The sequence below is a fragment of the Parasteatoda tepidariorum genome, chromosome 1, assembly GCF_982258835.1.
Source record: "Parasteatoda tepidariorum strain Cologne lab strain chromosome 1, Ptep-v5.0, whole genome shotgun sequence".
NCBI lineage: Eukaryota > Metazoa > Arthropoda > Arachnida > Araneae > Theridiidae > Parasteatoda > Parasteatoda tepidariorum.
In genome coordinates, this window is record NC_141755.1 from 84290332 (window position 1) to 84305692 (window position 15361).

At 28.7% G+C, this 15361-nt stretch overlaps 1 protein-coding gene across 9 annotated transcripts in view; it reads left to right on the forward strand.

Annotated features, from left to right (window-relative positions):
- Nucleotides 1-14970, forward strand: part of axo (axotactin) — a 108252-nt gene extending 93282 nt beyond the window's left edge. For 7 of the 9 annotated variants that reach the window (XM_071179535.2, XM_043053322.3, XM_043053321.3 and 4 more), the window contains exons 24-33: nucleotides 354-513; nucleotides 1766-1833; nucleotides 3579-3673; nucleotides 4859-5006; nucleotides 6366-6541; nucleotides 7775-7883; nucleotides 9120-9287; nucleotides 9912-10076; nucleotides 11314-11408; nucleotides 12734-14970. In XM_071179535.2, coding sequence (XP_071035636.2) covers nucleotides 354-513; nucleotides 1766-1833; nucleotides 3579-3673; nucleotides 4859-5006; nucleotides 6366-6541; nucleotides 7775-7883; nucleotides 9120-9287; nucleotides 9912-10076; nucleotides 11314-11408; nucleotides 12734-12889 — 1340 coding nt within the window. In that variant the 3' untranslated portion in view covers nucleotides 12890-14970. Of the gene's footprint in view, nucleotides 1-353; nucleotides 514-1765; nucleotides 1834-3578; nucleotides 3674-4858; nucleotides 5007-5142; nucleotides 5169-6365; nucleotides 6542-7774; nucleotides 7884-9119; nucleotides 9288-9911; nucleotides 10077-11313; nucleotides 11409-12733 lie in introns of those variants that run through there. The other 2 variants (XM_087167943.1, XM_071179537.2) reach the window with 2 other exon arrangements.
- Nucleotides 14971-15361: the final 391 nt, after the last annotated feature.

Below are 15361 nucleotides of genomic sequence, written 5' to 3' on the forward strand. Positions count from 1 at the left end.
TCTATTTTTTGTAGACTGCATTAATAGAAAAGTTATGCAATGAAAAAATGAAATGTTACAAACCCTTTGTTGGCGTTGTTTGGGAAGTATGTAACAGGCTATAATTTTTATTTTTTAAATTTTCATTCATTTACCTGATTGGAAATATTTAGGGGTGCATCATTTCAATCAGGCCTAAGAATATATACTTTATTAATTATTCATTTAAAGAGGCTTCATTTTTTCTATTATCTCGATGTTTAATTATGTATCACTTGATTTCTTTTAATGGTTAAATGTTGAATTAATATATTTTGTTTTAACTCTTTTCAATTGTATATTATACATTTCTTATTTTAAAATGTCTTGTTTAGATATAGGAGGCAATTTTGATGGCTACACATTGTTAACATATTCATTCCAAGGAGAGGAAATATCTGATGAAATGCGAGCAGATATGGCTGTGAGGCTTGCTTTTTCAACTGATGCTAAAGCTGCTTTTCAAGTTTTGTTGTTTATTCAACTTCAGGAAAGGTTAGAACTACTTTGAATTAAGTTCTGAACAGAATTCCAGGGTTGCCACAGGCTACTAAAATGCAAAAAAATAAAAAATGTTCAAAATTTTGAATTGCAAATTTGAGTCTTCACTTTTTAATTCGTTCAATCTGCAAATTCCTTCGTAAGTCTATTTCGTTTCTCGGTCGCCTTTTCAATGGTTACTGCTTTGAAATTCCGCATGATTTAAAAATAAAAAAAATTTAATATGATATTACAATGCGTGAATTTTGAATTGGAGTAATCACTTTTCACAATATATATGTGTGTATATATATTTCCTAGATAAATTATTGATAAAAGGGAAAATTGTGCTAGAACATTAACATTTATATAAAAATTATCATATTTGCCACCAACTTGACTGAATGGATCATGGTATACAACAATTAAGTCATTAACGAAATTTTAGTCATATTATTTTTTTTTTTATTTAGGCAACTATTTTTATGCTTCACTAAAAGCAACTATTTTGTCCATTTTTTTTCTGTGGCAACCCTGGAATTCACATGATTTAAAAACGTTTAATATTTTTAAATCATTGATTCAATTTGAAAATATTTTTTTATGTCATTAAGCATATTATATTAAGATAGGGATATTTTTGATATCTCAAATAATTTATAATGAAAGCTTTGTTTTAATAAATAGACTAATTGTAGTTAATATACTATAACTTATAATTTCATATTAGTTGTATGAAAAGTAATTTAAAGTTTAACTGTCATTAAATAAATGTTTCTATTCTACACATTTTGGTGTTATGTTTATTTAAAAAAGGAACAAAGACTATTTGAGTAATTTAGAATAAATTTTCTTTTTAATGTTTTTTATCTAAATTTATTCTTTGTTTGATATCTAACTCATAAATTGGCTCTCTGGCTTTGCAATTATAAGTAAAAATTCTTATTTATTCATTGTTTTGTTTTTTAGTTAAAAATTCCTATTTATTCACTAAATATTTATCAAATGTTTAGTTTGTAGTAACTCAATTAGTAGTTACTCAATTAGTATTAACAAAAATTTTTTTAGTTAGTATTTTGTTTTAAATATTGTCTTACTAAATTTAATCAAAGTTTTGGTTCTTTATAATTTATGTAATGCAGTAAAAAAACTGGTTTAAATCATTAAGTTCTGAGGTGAAGTATTTTACAAAAATCAATCTTTAATTGTAAATTACTTAAGACATTATAAAATTCTCATATATAACATTAATGACAAAATTTTTTAGGAGATATATTTTATTTGGACTTGCTGAAGATAACGCCTTATTTGTTGAAGAAAGAATCACCACAAACAGTAAGACTTTATAAATAAATAGCTTTTTCTGAAGCTTATGCATATTAAGTTACAATTCTATTTATTTTTCAGTATTAAAATTGTGGCTTTTTTTTAATATTTTTCCTTCCCTTGATTTTTTAGAATATATATTGTGCCGCTATCTCTACTCCCAAATATGTTTTATTGCTTACTTCCAACCAGGAAAGTTCATTATTTACAGAGTTGTTGTGTTGTAATGGGAGGAAGAAAGGCATTTGTTCAGAGCAATGCATTTCTAGAATTATTAATTGAAATTTTCTTTTTTTAAAAAATATTTTTTGTTTTAAAAATACAACATTTAAAAAAAAATTTCAATCATGTAAATAGAAATAGGAATTCAAAAAAATGGTGTGTGGCTTAAAAGATCAAATCTAGAGCTTTATCACTCATAAATGAATCTGACATTATTAACTTTATTAAACAACAAAGAATAAAATGGGCATGATATTTGGACATGTATCAGAATGGACGAAGAGCGTACCACAAAAAGAGTTGTTGATGCCAGACCAGTTGGCACACGAAAAAGAGGTAGGCCGAATTTGAGATGGGTAGATGGCCTAGAGAAAGACCTTTTGGTCTTAAAATGTAAAAATTGGAAAACACTAGCAAAAAAAGGTTAGCCTGGAAAAAACTTCTTGAGAAGGCCTAGGCCCACCCTGGGCTGTCGAGCCATTGATGATGATGAAATAGATCTAATAAACTAAGTGCTAGGTATGACACTTGGAGGCTTCTTCACTTGGAGGAACACATAATTTTAGTCATAAAAATCAAATCATTAAATTAGACCACAATATATATTTAAACATTTTTACATATTTTAAGGAGAAGTTATAAAACCAAAATTACTGTGATTTTAGAATTAATGATAAAAAGGAAATGATAATTTAAAAATAAAATAAAAAACAATAGCAGCAATATAAATAAAAAAAATGTTTACATTGTTATTTCTTAAAAAAATAATCATATTCTTCATTTAAATAAACTAGACAAAATTCTAACAGGATTCTAAGTGGTACATTTTACTAGAACCTTCACAAACTGTTTTACATCGGTCCCCACAAATAGCTCTGATTTGTATATTAATAGCTTTAAAAGCATAGTATGCATATCCCTTTAATATTATGGTGTTAACAATCAAGACATACAAGTTAAGCAAAAAAAAAGTTTTGAACTATTATTTTTTTGTTGTCTTAAATACATAAAATTTATGCAAGATTTATGTCTGATATATAAATCTGGCTATCTGATATGTCTGATATAAAATAGATTTATTTATAAATCTGTTGCCTATTGCAATTGCGATAGTAAATGTAAAATCAGATGAAAGTTACACATTTTATTATTATTATTTTTTTTTACTTCAAATATTTTTCTTCACAATAAAAAATAATGATGTATACTTGTTGCAAGTAATTCATCAAATTAAGTCAAGATTGGTATGTTTTTCATGATTTCTTTTCAAAAATCTTTTTAATAAACCTGGTCTTTTCTAAATCATAAAGTTTTAAGTCTTATTAAATGTCTGAAACTTTAAAAAAAAAAAAATTCCTTGAATATTGCCCCATTTTATAATTATTAATTTTTTTTAACCAAACTATTATTTATTTTAGTTTTTTCTTAGCTTGCCTGCATTAGTACAAGTAACGTTTATTATATTTTTAATTTTTCAGATTAAATAAGAACGCTTATATTTATTAAATATGCCTGTACATGTTTCTTTTTAGTTATTAGAAGAAAAGCAATGACTAGTAACACTTGGTCTGACAATAATAGACATTGGTTTTACTTTTCATGGAAAGCTGGAATAGTCAATTTAATTGTAAGTCTATGCATTAGCAGATTTATTCTCCAGTTATTTAATTTGATCTGTAATTATTATTTGATAAGTATGTGATAAAACCTTAATATCTCTTTGCATATAATTTGTTGTGCTTTCTTTTAGTTTGTTTAATTGTCTTTACTAATTATTTTTGAAATGCTATTTGGAGTGAATTTTATGAATGTTATTTTTTTTATAGAAAGAACTCTTATGTTCTAGGTTCAACGATTGATTCCAGCACTAAGCTGTTGTCATTCTTTTGGCACTAAGACTGATTTCTTCACGCTCTACACGGAGATATTGTATTTACTCCAATAGTATGAGCGTTTTGCACCAGTTAGATAATTTTAACAGTAATAATCATCTAATTTTCTGTTTTATTATTCATCTGTTGATCACTCTTCATAAAAATGGGTTTCATGTGTTGTTCTGTCGGATGCCGAGCCACTTTGGCATACCAGGAAACGACCTAGCTGACTCTGCCACTGCTCTCCTGTCATGTCTGTACCTTTCTCGGATGTTAAGCTGCATGTTCGACGATTTATTACATCTTCATGGCAACAAAGGTGGGACCTCCAAACTTTGAATAAACTACATTATATTAAAACAGACTTGAACCAGTTGCCTGTGCTGCACTTGCATAGTGCAAACGTTAAACTTACTCGTCTGCGAATAGGTCACACCCGGTTAGCACACCTTCATTTGCTATTTGGAGAACCTTCTCCTCAATGTCATACTTGTAATGTTCCGCTCACAATTCACCACATTTTAATATTTTGCCCATGTTTTAACCGACAACGTTTTACCTTATTCGGGAGTTCTATTTTATGTATACAGGATTTATTGAATGACATTCATCATCCTAATATTTTTGCATTTCTATGTGCCGCTGGTATTTTTAACAATATTTGAATGCTTTTAAAAGCATCTACAATTTTATTCAGTATGCAAACATCGTATCACCTTCGTATCATTTTACTCATTGTATTTTATATTGTATTTATGCCGCTTTTATCTCAGACTTTATTAACTTGTACCATTTTATCAATAAAAATTGTGCAATGAAATTGCTGTATGCACTTTTACCTTAGCCTTTAAACTGCTATACTGTATTGTTTGGCACAGCATGTCCTTATTTGGACTTTGTACCATTAAACCCTACATTCAATCAATCTTATGTTCTAGGTGGATGGAAAAACCTATAATCCTTTCATTCAGGTGATAGAAACATCTTCTGAAACTTATGAAGGGATTCCAAATCTTTTGTATGTTGCTGGCTTACCTAAAGAAATGAATAAAAGAGAATATGGAAGCTTCAAAGGATGTATTTCTAGTAAGAATCTTATTTTTGTTTATAATATTAAAACATTATAACTTTTTATTTGTTATATATATTGCGAATTATTAATCAATTCAGTTTGTAAATTACGACTACCCAATTTTCAAGAATTTTATTTATTATTTTGTAGACATTGATTGAAGTTGAAAGTAAGTCTCATTGCTTTTATTATTTTAAAGTTATTTTATGTCCATGCTGTATAGTGTAAAGACTTGCTTTAAAAAAAAATGGTTTCCTTTCTAAGGCTATTGTTAGCACACTTACCACAAATTTAGTTCATGGTGAATTGTTTTAGCTCTGTAAATTTTTGCTGCTATTATTAATAATTTCAGTTATGATAAAGCACGTTGGAGATTAAGATACAGGTTGTTGTCATATAGGTTTTACCAAAGCATATAAAAAGAGAACACAACATGTGAAAATAACTTGTAATGCCTTTTTATGTGTTTTTTCTGTTTTCCAAATTTTCAAAAAAATACATTTTCATTTCAGTCATAGACAAATTAAAAGCTTTAATGTATTATTCCTTTAGCAGCATTTTATATTTACAAAATTTTATAAATTAGGATAAATAGAAATCATTTAGTTGCTTGTTAGAATTAGCATATCTCTCTCTACGATAATTGTCTTGAGTAGGATATTTGCATATAGTTATTTTCTTTAGTATTTTTATGGTTAATGTTAAGCAATTAGCTGTTGATTTAAAAGTTTATGTAAATAGATTCATTAGATAATGTTATGTATTGAGTAATACAGTCAATTGTTGATGATAATTAGGCTGTAATATGACTAGTGATTAATAAGTATTCTAATCATGATTGTATTTTATTCATTTTCTTTGTTAGGCACTTTAATTTAATACCAATTCTATGGCACTTTAATTTTTAACAACTCCCCTTCAAACTGAGATCGGTTAGCAGAATAGTTTTGTTTTATGATGGAAAGCAGCGCAGCCACCCCTTGACTCGCGATGAATCCACTCTGCTTTAGGCAGCCAATAAGTGTAGACCATTAACAGCACAGTCGAAAATGTTGGAGCGACAGAAGTTTTTCCTCTTCATTCATTCAGATTGAGCTGGCCAGCTTTATGATATAGACGAGCAGAGAACTCTTGCTACAGGGTGGCATTTTGATTTTTTTAAATTTGAAATTTTTGGATTAAATTTTCATAAATGATTCGATGTAAACTTTGAGTGTTAGCTTTAAGTAATCACTTTTACCCATAAGTAAATTCAACGTTATCTACATTTGAGTCCTAATTTAATGTAGGATCCATATTTTTTAATGTTTGCAGAAAAATCGAATAAATAAATGTGTAAACATTGTAATTTTATTAAAGTATTATCTTTTTAGATATTATGATTGAATTTGGTAACTTGAAACTGATGCCACTTGAAACTGCATTTGGTTACAAAAAAGGATCTCTGGATAAAATTAAAGTGGATGGTACAGTGAATGAGCGGAAGTGTGCTGCTTTTGCTCAGTTATCCCAATTAATGGCAACATTGCCATCCAATATACCACCTGAGGTACACAGTTTTTTTTAACCCATTAAAGATATTTAGTAATTAAACTTCTGTAATAGTTTATGTTTAGAGTCTAAACATTAATTTTACACCCCAAAATCATCTCACACAAGAATCTAAAAGGCTTTAGATCTGGTGAACAAGGTGGCCAATCTTCTTGCTTGATATGACAAGGGACCAAGCTTGTGTTGTTTTGTCTCAGTGTGATGGTGCTAAATATGGCTGAAATATCCAATCCTTTTTAGGGATACACTCTGTCAACGTGTGGCGATAAGTGTATAGCCAATATTTCCTTTTTGTTATATTCAGCATTGATTTTTATCCCTTTTTTGGTGAAATGTTAAGGAAATTTTTCGTTATTGGGCACTGCACCTCAGACCATTACATAATTCTTGATCTGAAATCGTTTAGTTTGATAATTTTCAGGTATATCATCGAAGGTTGCTGAATATACAACATTATTTCTAGCGTTATAACTTTGTTCTTAACACTTTTACTACTGTGCCGATTCAGCAACTTTATTTTTTTGCACTACAGCAAAAACTCTGGTCTTCATACATTGTAACTTGCATTGTTTTATGACTCATGTTCTATTCTGCAGCCATTTTATTAGCAGAACGTTATGGATTTCTTCATATCTTTTTGCAAATTCTTTTAATGCAGTCATTTGTATTTATTGTACAAAAGGTAAAAATCTGTAAAGAACTGGGTCGATCTTTACAGCTATTAGTATCCAATAATTGATTTATAGTTTTATGTATAAATGTTCAATTAAGCCCATGAGATTTTAATTGCTTAAAGATTCAATCTGTAAAAATTCCATAATCAAATAGCTGTTTAACTATCGACCTTTTCGATTCCATCTTTAAACTGATTCCAAATAATATTCCTTAAACGTAAATTGTCTGCACTTATAATAAAAAGTGCCACTAACAGGAATAGGGAGAGAATATACTGTTTTACCAAACTATTAGAGTTGACTCTTACTTTTTGTAGTGGTATAGTATTTGGTAGATACCTGTAAATAACTTTGTTAATTTTATTTTTGTAGCAGTGTATGAATAACTTTTAATAATTTTTTAGACTCACATCTAAAAATGTGAACATAAAGTTCATTAGGATTCAATTTGTTGACTTTTAAGTCTATTCTTATTATTTATTTCTTAATATGAGTGAATGGTACTACTAAGCTTATGAAATTTTTTATTAGTTTTAGTGAAATGTCTCATTTTTTAGATACAAGGTCTTGAATGGTTTCCTGAGCCTCTTGTAACAGCTGATTATAAAAGTGTTTTTGCAGATATGGAAATGACTCCTCTTGAGAGTATTAGTAGAACTAGTAATCGTAAGTGCTGAAGTTTTTTTATTTGAATTTTCCGTGCTATTGATTGTTTCGACTTCTGATTAAAAGCTATTGAACTAGAAGTTAAAAGCTAAATTATTCAACTTAGCGAAAATCAGAAATGACTACTTAATAACAGTGAAAATTTGTAGAATTTTGTGTATGTATAATAAATATATATATAGAGAGAGATTTGTTGTATTCTTAAATATTAAACTTTAAGAAAAAATTCGACTTTGTTTGCTAGATAAAAAAGTTTTTTTTCTTCCTATTTATCTTCAATTAGTCATATTTTATTAGTAAAAGAAGTGTATTTAATTAAAATATAACAGGGTGCGTAGCATTTTTAAAAAGTGCTTAAATGTGCTCATTTTTGATTATCATTTTTTTAAAAGCACTTTAAGGTGCTTTTTTTCATTGGGTGTTTTTAAAAAGTGCTTAATTTTCCCTTTACCCTGTTGATTTTCACCACGTATTATGCAAAAAGACACTGTTCATATTGTTCAATTCAGTATTTTCACATTTAATTCAATCCCAATCTATTTCGGCGTACTGCTGGTCCTTAGTGTATGAAAACGCCATTCGTTTTATTATTCAAAATTTCACGATTTTTGAACTATGCCTGCAAAACTAAAGTTTTTGTCAGTTGTCAGAAACTTGACAACCCTGCCTAATAATATTTTTTTTGAAAGTGCTTAAAAATATTTTTGAGTGCTTGAAAGGTGCTTATTTTTTGTTGAAACATTTGGCTATAAGGTGACTATAGAATGAATTTTGAAAATACTTCTTCCATTAAAATAATTAATTTAATTAATGACAACTAATTCAGGAAACTAATAGAGGAAAATAAGTTAAAGAAAAAATACAGTTTTTTTAATAAATAAACTATCTGAACCATATGTGTGAAGTAAAGTAAACTTCCCTAAACAAACACAAATAGAAAGCTATTAAATTAAATTATAAGTGCATTTTAAGTTCAATATATGTCTGCAAATTCTTAGAATTCGGTAGACATTCTTGTTAATACTTCTTTAGTTCTACTAAACTTTGTTTGAACTAAAAAATTATTCTTTCATAATAATTAAATTCAGCAACAATTAAAATTGCGTTATGCTTGTTAATTTTAAGTTATTAGGTTAGTAATATTTTAATATAACCTTATTATACATATTTTGCTCTTTTTTCCCTTCCAATTCTGATGTTATTAATAATGAAGAATTGTTTCATCACATTTTATAGGTGTAGCTGCGGTTATGGGTGTAATGCTTCTCATAGTGGTTTTGGCACTTCTCCTATATATTTATCGCATTCATCGTCGTCATAAAAGAGAACGACTCGGAGAAGACATTCAAATGTACAGCAGAAGAGGAAAAAGAAGGCCAACTACCTGTGCTGAGCGAGCTAAAGGTAAGGAAATGTAAATTATCAGCAAAGCTGAAGTGAAATGTTTACATTTTATCATTGATGCAGAATAATCTAAACTATCAAAAAAGTTTAGTTAGTAGTTGTGTTATATTAGTTATTAAATATTTTAAGACTAACGTAACTGATTCTTTTAAGGTAATGAATTAAAGATACCTTTATCCATAAAGTTAAATTGTGAATTCCTCTTAAATAAAAGCATGTTCCTCAACTCTAATCTACCTTAGTAAATTTTTTAAAATTTTATTTAGGGCATTGTTTACAATGTTGGATCAGCTTGCTTTGAGTACTTTAATGTTGTTTATGTTTAGTGTAAACTAACTGATTTTGACTCTTGTGCTATTAAAATATACATTCATGTGATCAACTTTGAAAGAGAAATATACACACAGAAAAATTGTAATGTACTCTCATTGTAACTTTGAAAAAATGCATGATACCCTAGCTTGCTATAAAAGTGATAAACATTTTAATTTAGAAAGTTCTTCTAAAAGTTGTTTGAAATAATGATCATTATGGTTTTTAGTGAGCTGTATGACCATAAACTTTTATTTCTCTGTAGATTATTTATATAAAATAAATGCACAGTATGTTTTTTCCTTTTACCAGCTGTTAGTTTTTCTCAAGAAGATGAAAGAATAGATGATGATTATGATGAAGGTGATCTTCCACTAGTTGGATATCCTAAAACTCCATTACCAAATGTTCTCAACTTTCCCAAACCACCTTTTGGGACAACTGAGCCTAATGGAAAAGGCATTATTTTACAGCCAGGTAAGAATGAATATAGTGTACAGTGTAAGAAAAAAAAAATTCAAACACCATAATATGTTTTAATATAATGATTGGATTTTCAACTACATGAACTCATACTTTTGGTTTGTGGGCCTAACCTTAAATATACTAATTAATTTCTGCGGAGAAAAAAAAAATATCAGCAATACCTAAAAGGCACAAAAATATACTTGCTTATTTTCAATACTAATTTGGATTCGTGACTCTTAGACTTAGAGGTTGGGCAGCTCCAAAGAGATTATCTGCACATCGACCAGAGATCTATTGTACCCGAACCCTAAATCATGATTAGAATGAAAGCCCTGTAGCTGAAATAAAATTCAACAAACACCTGACAGGAACATCCTGCAGTTCCCTGGTTTTAATGCAATGCTGCCCCAAATGCTCAAATCTTTGAACAGAATAGACCTCACAATCACGAAGTATGTGTTGTGATGTCTCTTCTTCAAGATGACAACCGCGACAAAGAGAATGAGATTCAATTTCCATTATGTATAGATGTCCCCTGAGGATGCAGTGTCCAGTAAGAAGACCAATGATCTTTCTTCAACTGTTTCGAGTAAGCTTTAACAGCTCTTTTTGACGTACACTAGGACAGCCACGATTCAGCTCCTTAGCTTGTGTCTGACCGCCAGCGACGTGCCATTGCTCATGGGCAATTTTGCCATAGAGCTTGAATATAGATGCCCTAAAAGAGGTGGGAAAAATTCCCAATGCAGGTTCAGGGCCCCAGAAAATTGCACTAGAGCCAGCCTGTGCTGCTTCATCAGCTCATTTCCAAGAATAACCATATGTCCATGTACCCAATGCAGGTATACCCTGTTATGAGTAAATAGGTCACAATGGACCAAATAGCATTCCCACACTAGCAAAGAGGTGAATTTACACTTTGACAGTGATAGGAGAGCAGCCTGACTGTTGAAACAGATGTGTATAGTCATATTTTGATATCCCCTGTCTAAGAATATCTTACAACACAAGATAATGGCAGAGACCTCAAATCCTGACTCTTAAATTATAAAGTATAGTTGCTATCTAGCAAATATAGTCCAGTAGTTAAAGCAAGTGAGGGGTAAAAGTTTGGACCCCTTATTCATAATCTAATCACCTAATTAAGTAAAGATTAAAAAAAAAATTGAAACTTTTACTCTCTATATAGCCATTTTTTATTTGAATTTCGTTAGTTTTGAATAAAATGAGTTATTGTTTTATTTAGATGGTCAAGTTGACAGTGTTGAAATTATTCCTCTCAGATCGACATCCTCTCAAGAATTAGAATGGGATCCAACTGGAGCACAACTAGTGAGCACTGTAAATACTTTATTTCATGTACCAAATTCTTTTGATTTATTATTTACTGTTGAACAGTTTATAGGAGAGCACATACCACGTTTTCTCGAAAAACAGACCCCCAAACTAAATATATTATTTTATTATTCCTTTTGTGAGGTTTGCCTTTAAGTAATGCTATAGTCTGTCTATGGAAAAAACACCCCCCCAGCCATTCGTCTAGAGGAGTGGCGATGACCATGGTTGTGAGGTTTAATTATTTCAAGTATTGGTGTTATATCAATATTTATGACAGGTTGGAGAGAGAAGCTTCCCTCTTTGAAATGTGTTTCTTGTTTCCATGGCAGCAAACTCTGTGGCGAGTGGAATTCTTGCTATAGACAAACTATATCTTATGTGCATGGTATTATACCACTGAACTCCATAGTAAACTGAAGGAAGAACATTTTTTCCCAGAAATTCTTTAAGGCACTTTTTTTAGGAAATTGAAATTTTTTTTTTATTGCCTATAAAATATTTAAATTTAAGATTTTTTGCTTGTATATTTAATAATAAGCTTTTTTCCAGGCATTTATTAGATCAGGTGAAAAATTCTTTGGGTTAATATTTAAGGATTGTGTTAAGAGTTATTTCATACACTGTCTTTGGTGGACAGAAAGCTGCAATAATCCTTAATCTTCACAGAAGTTTTTTTCTAATTTCTTTGTTGTATTAAACAGTATGGCTGATATAATTAGGGCATCAAAATATCCTTGTCGATATTTTTGTTGTGAAAATTATGTTTTAAAATATTAATTTCCTCATTGCAAGCACCATTGAGTACTGGTGATTCAAACTAGATATGGTTTTTCACCTATTAGTTCTTCCATGTACTCTCATGTTATGCATCTTGATTAGGTTTTGACTATAAGTCTGGCCAATTTTCATAATTCTGGTTTACTAAAAAAATTCTACAAAACTATTACAGGGTTTTATTATCCTTATTTGATTAGTTTCTTATTTAAGGCAATAAAGTGGATATGTAAGCAATAAATATATTGATTCCTTAGTCTGATGAGACACGCTAATTATAAAAAATTTCACTGTTTTTAAACATTTTCTAGTTAATATTTACATTATAGCTTTAATTTTTGATTATTTCAGCATTAACAAATAAATTATCTTGGTACCTACTCTTTTGTGTTAAAAAGAGTTTCACTGTATATTTTAAACTTAAAATTACATTGTGATTGAACCTCTCTTTTTTAGAAAGAATCACCCCAAAATATAGACATTCCATTTAATGTGATTATTATAAATTAACATGGAAGTAAAAGAATATATATAAATATTTTTTTAAATTTAAGGCACTGGAGGATATGGATCCTGAAGAACAAGAGAAACCTGGAGATAATGAAAGCTACGATGAAGATACTCCCTTACCTCAATTAAAAAACCAGTTTGCACCCTTGGCCTCAGCAAGTGAAGTTACAATCAACAGACTAAGTCAAACTTTTGCCTGAACATAGTTTTATTTAGGCTTATTATATGACTATTAAAGTTACTACACCGGTTCACTGCTGAAAAACTTCATTTGAGGATTGAATTTTTCATTAGACTTTTGTTTAGTTTGCTTATTGAATGACTCATATGCATTTTGCTGTCTCTTTATTTCATTCCAAGTAATCCAATATAAACCTAATTGTTCAATTTGTAAGTTTTTTTTTTTTTTTAGTTGCAGTAGCATTTTTATAAATAGTCAGTATTTTCATGTTTCATCTACAGGGATGTCAACTATAATAGCATTTTTTTAGTAAACGACAAATTTTTTTCTTCAACTACAATCATCTTAAAATTACTGTTTTATGGCTAGTTGTGCAACTGCTAAGAATTTTTATATTTTTTTTAGTTTTATGAAACTATAACCATTATCTGTTTCGTTTCAAATGGCATGTTTGCAGAATCTCTAAAAATTGGATTAACTGTAATATAGTTGTGCTGCATTTTTACGATTTCACTAGGACAAAATATTAATTTTTTTAACTGTGTAGTACAACAAAAATAGATTCTGAATGTTAGTATTTAATCACTCATTAAGTTAAAGAATTTGAAATTTTGTTTTATAATTTTTTATGTTATCACTGCAAATTTCTTTTCTTTGTGAAAAGTCCCCTATAAAATTATGATTTTAAAATCAATGGGAATTATGAAATAATTTTTTTTTTTAAATTATTATTTCCTTAGTTACAAAATTATATTGGTCTCCAACTATGTTGTTCAGGCTACTGTTTAATGGTTAATTAAGTAATTATAAAAATTTCTTTTTATGACCAGGAGCGTAGCCAAATTATTCAACAAAAAATAAGCACTTTAAAAAAATGTAATTAGGCAGGGTTGGAAAGTTTTTGATAATTGACTGTTTTATCTTGTTTTAACCTACATGTCAAAAAAAAAAAAACTCTTTGGCTTTGTTTTTGACAATTGTCAAAAATCATGAAATTTTAAATCATGTGAAACAAATGGCGTTTTCATACGCTACGGACTGACAATGCGCCGAAACAGATTGGGGTTGAATTAATTGTGAAAACGTAGAATAGAACAATGTGAACTGTGTCTTTTTGCATAATTCTAAGCGAAAATCAACATTGTAAGGGAAAAATCTCATTTTGAAAAAAGGAAAATTAAGCACTTTTTAAAAACACCCAATGAAAAAAGCACCTTTAAAGGCTTTTAAAAAACGAAAATGAGCACCTCTAAGCACTTTTTAAAAACGCAACACACCTTGTATATTCAATGAAATATTCAAGACCAAAACTTGTTTTTTTTTAAAAAGAAAGAAATACATATTTATAAACAATTTGCTGTTCTATTAAGTCTTTGGTCAAAATTCATTTTAAAAGAGGGAAGCCAAAGTAATTGGTATGTTCTTTTAATGAGAATTTGATTTCTTTATGAAAATAATCAGCATATAAGGATAAAGTATATCTAAATATTGACATCCCTGCATTTTTTAGCTGTTGTTATTTTTAGATTGTTCCTGTGATATTAAAACATTCCTTCATTTCATTCAAAGTGACAAATGTATTTATACAACTATTGCTAAATTACCAGATTCAAATATTAATAGTTTATTTATATGTTATGACATTTGTTATTACCTATATATAATTCCATCAATTTTTAACTACTTAAAACATATGTTATTTTTATTTGTTAAAGTGTTCACCTTATTATTCAGCATCTGGTGCTAAACTATTTTAATTAGAATTTATTTTTACTGCATGTTTTATTTTATTATTTCATATATGTTGAAAAAAATATTTTCTTTCTTCAAAATCCATTTAGTGTGAATTTAAGTTCAGAATAAACTATTTTTTAACTGGTAGAAATTATTAGTATGTGTATTCTAGCTGTTAATAATAATAATAAAAAATTGTATCAGTATTTTGTGCAATATCTCATCTTACTTATTTTGGTTAACATTTTTTCAATGTATATTGATATATTTTCATTATAAGTTGTATTAATTCAAAGCATTTTCTGTCACTAGTCAGTGCACACATTCTATCATTCATTTTAATAAATCAGTTTATTATATATAGTAGTAATGTTTCTGTTCTTATTTATATGTGGTTAAAATTATACTTGTGATATTTGCTTTAGGTCTTGGCAGATGTCAATACTATTTTGCAATGCATCAGGCTATTTGGAAATTAAGTCACCAGTATTTTCTACTCATACCTATTTTTTTTATGCTTGAACCTTGTTTCATTTTCATGAATGCCTATTTATTATAGCCATTGGAAACATACAGTTCTCTCCTTAAGTTTTTTTAAAAAGCCGCCAACCCTTAAAAAATCTGCCTTTTTATTTTATTTTTCAGGGAAAGGTTACTTAACTACCTGTTTTATTTAGTTAATCATAATTATTTAACTTAATTTCATTCCTTCATTTTATTAAGATTTTTTTCATGTTGTCGTCTAGTTATATAATTA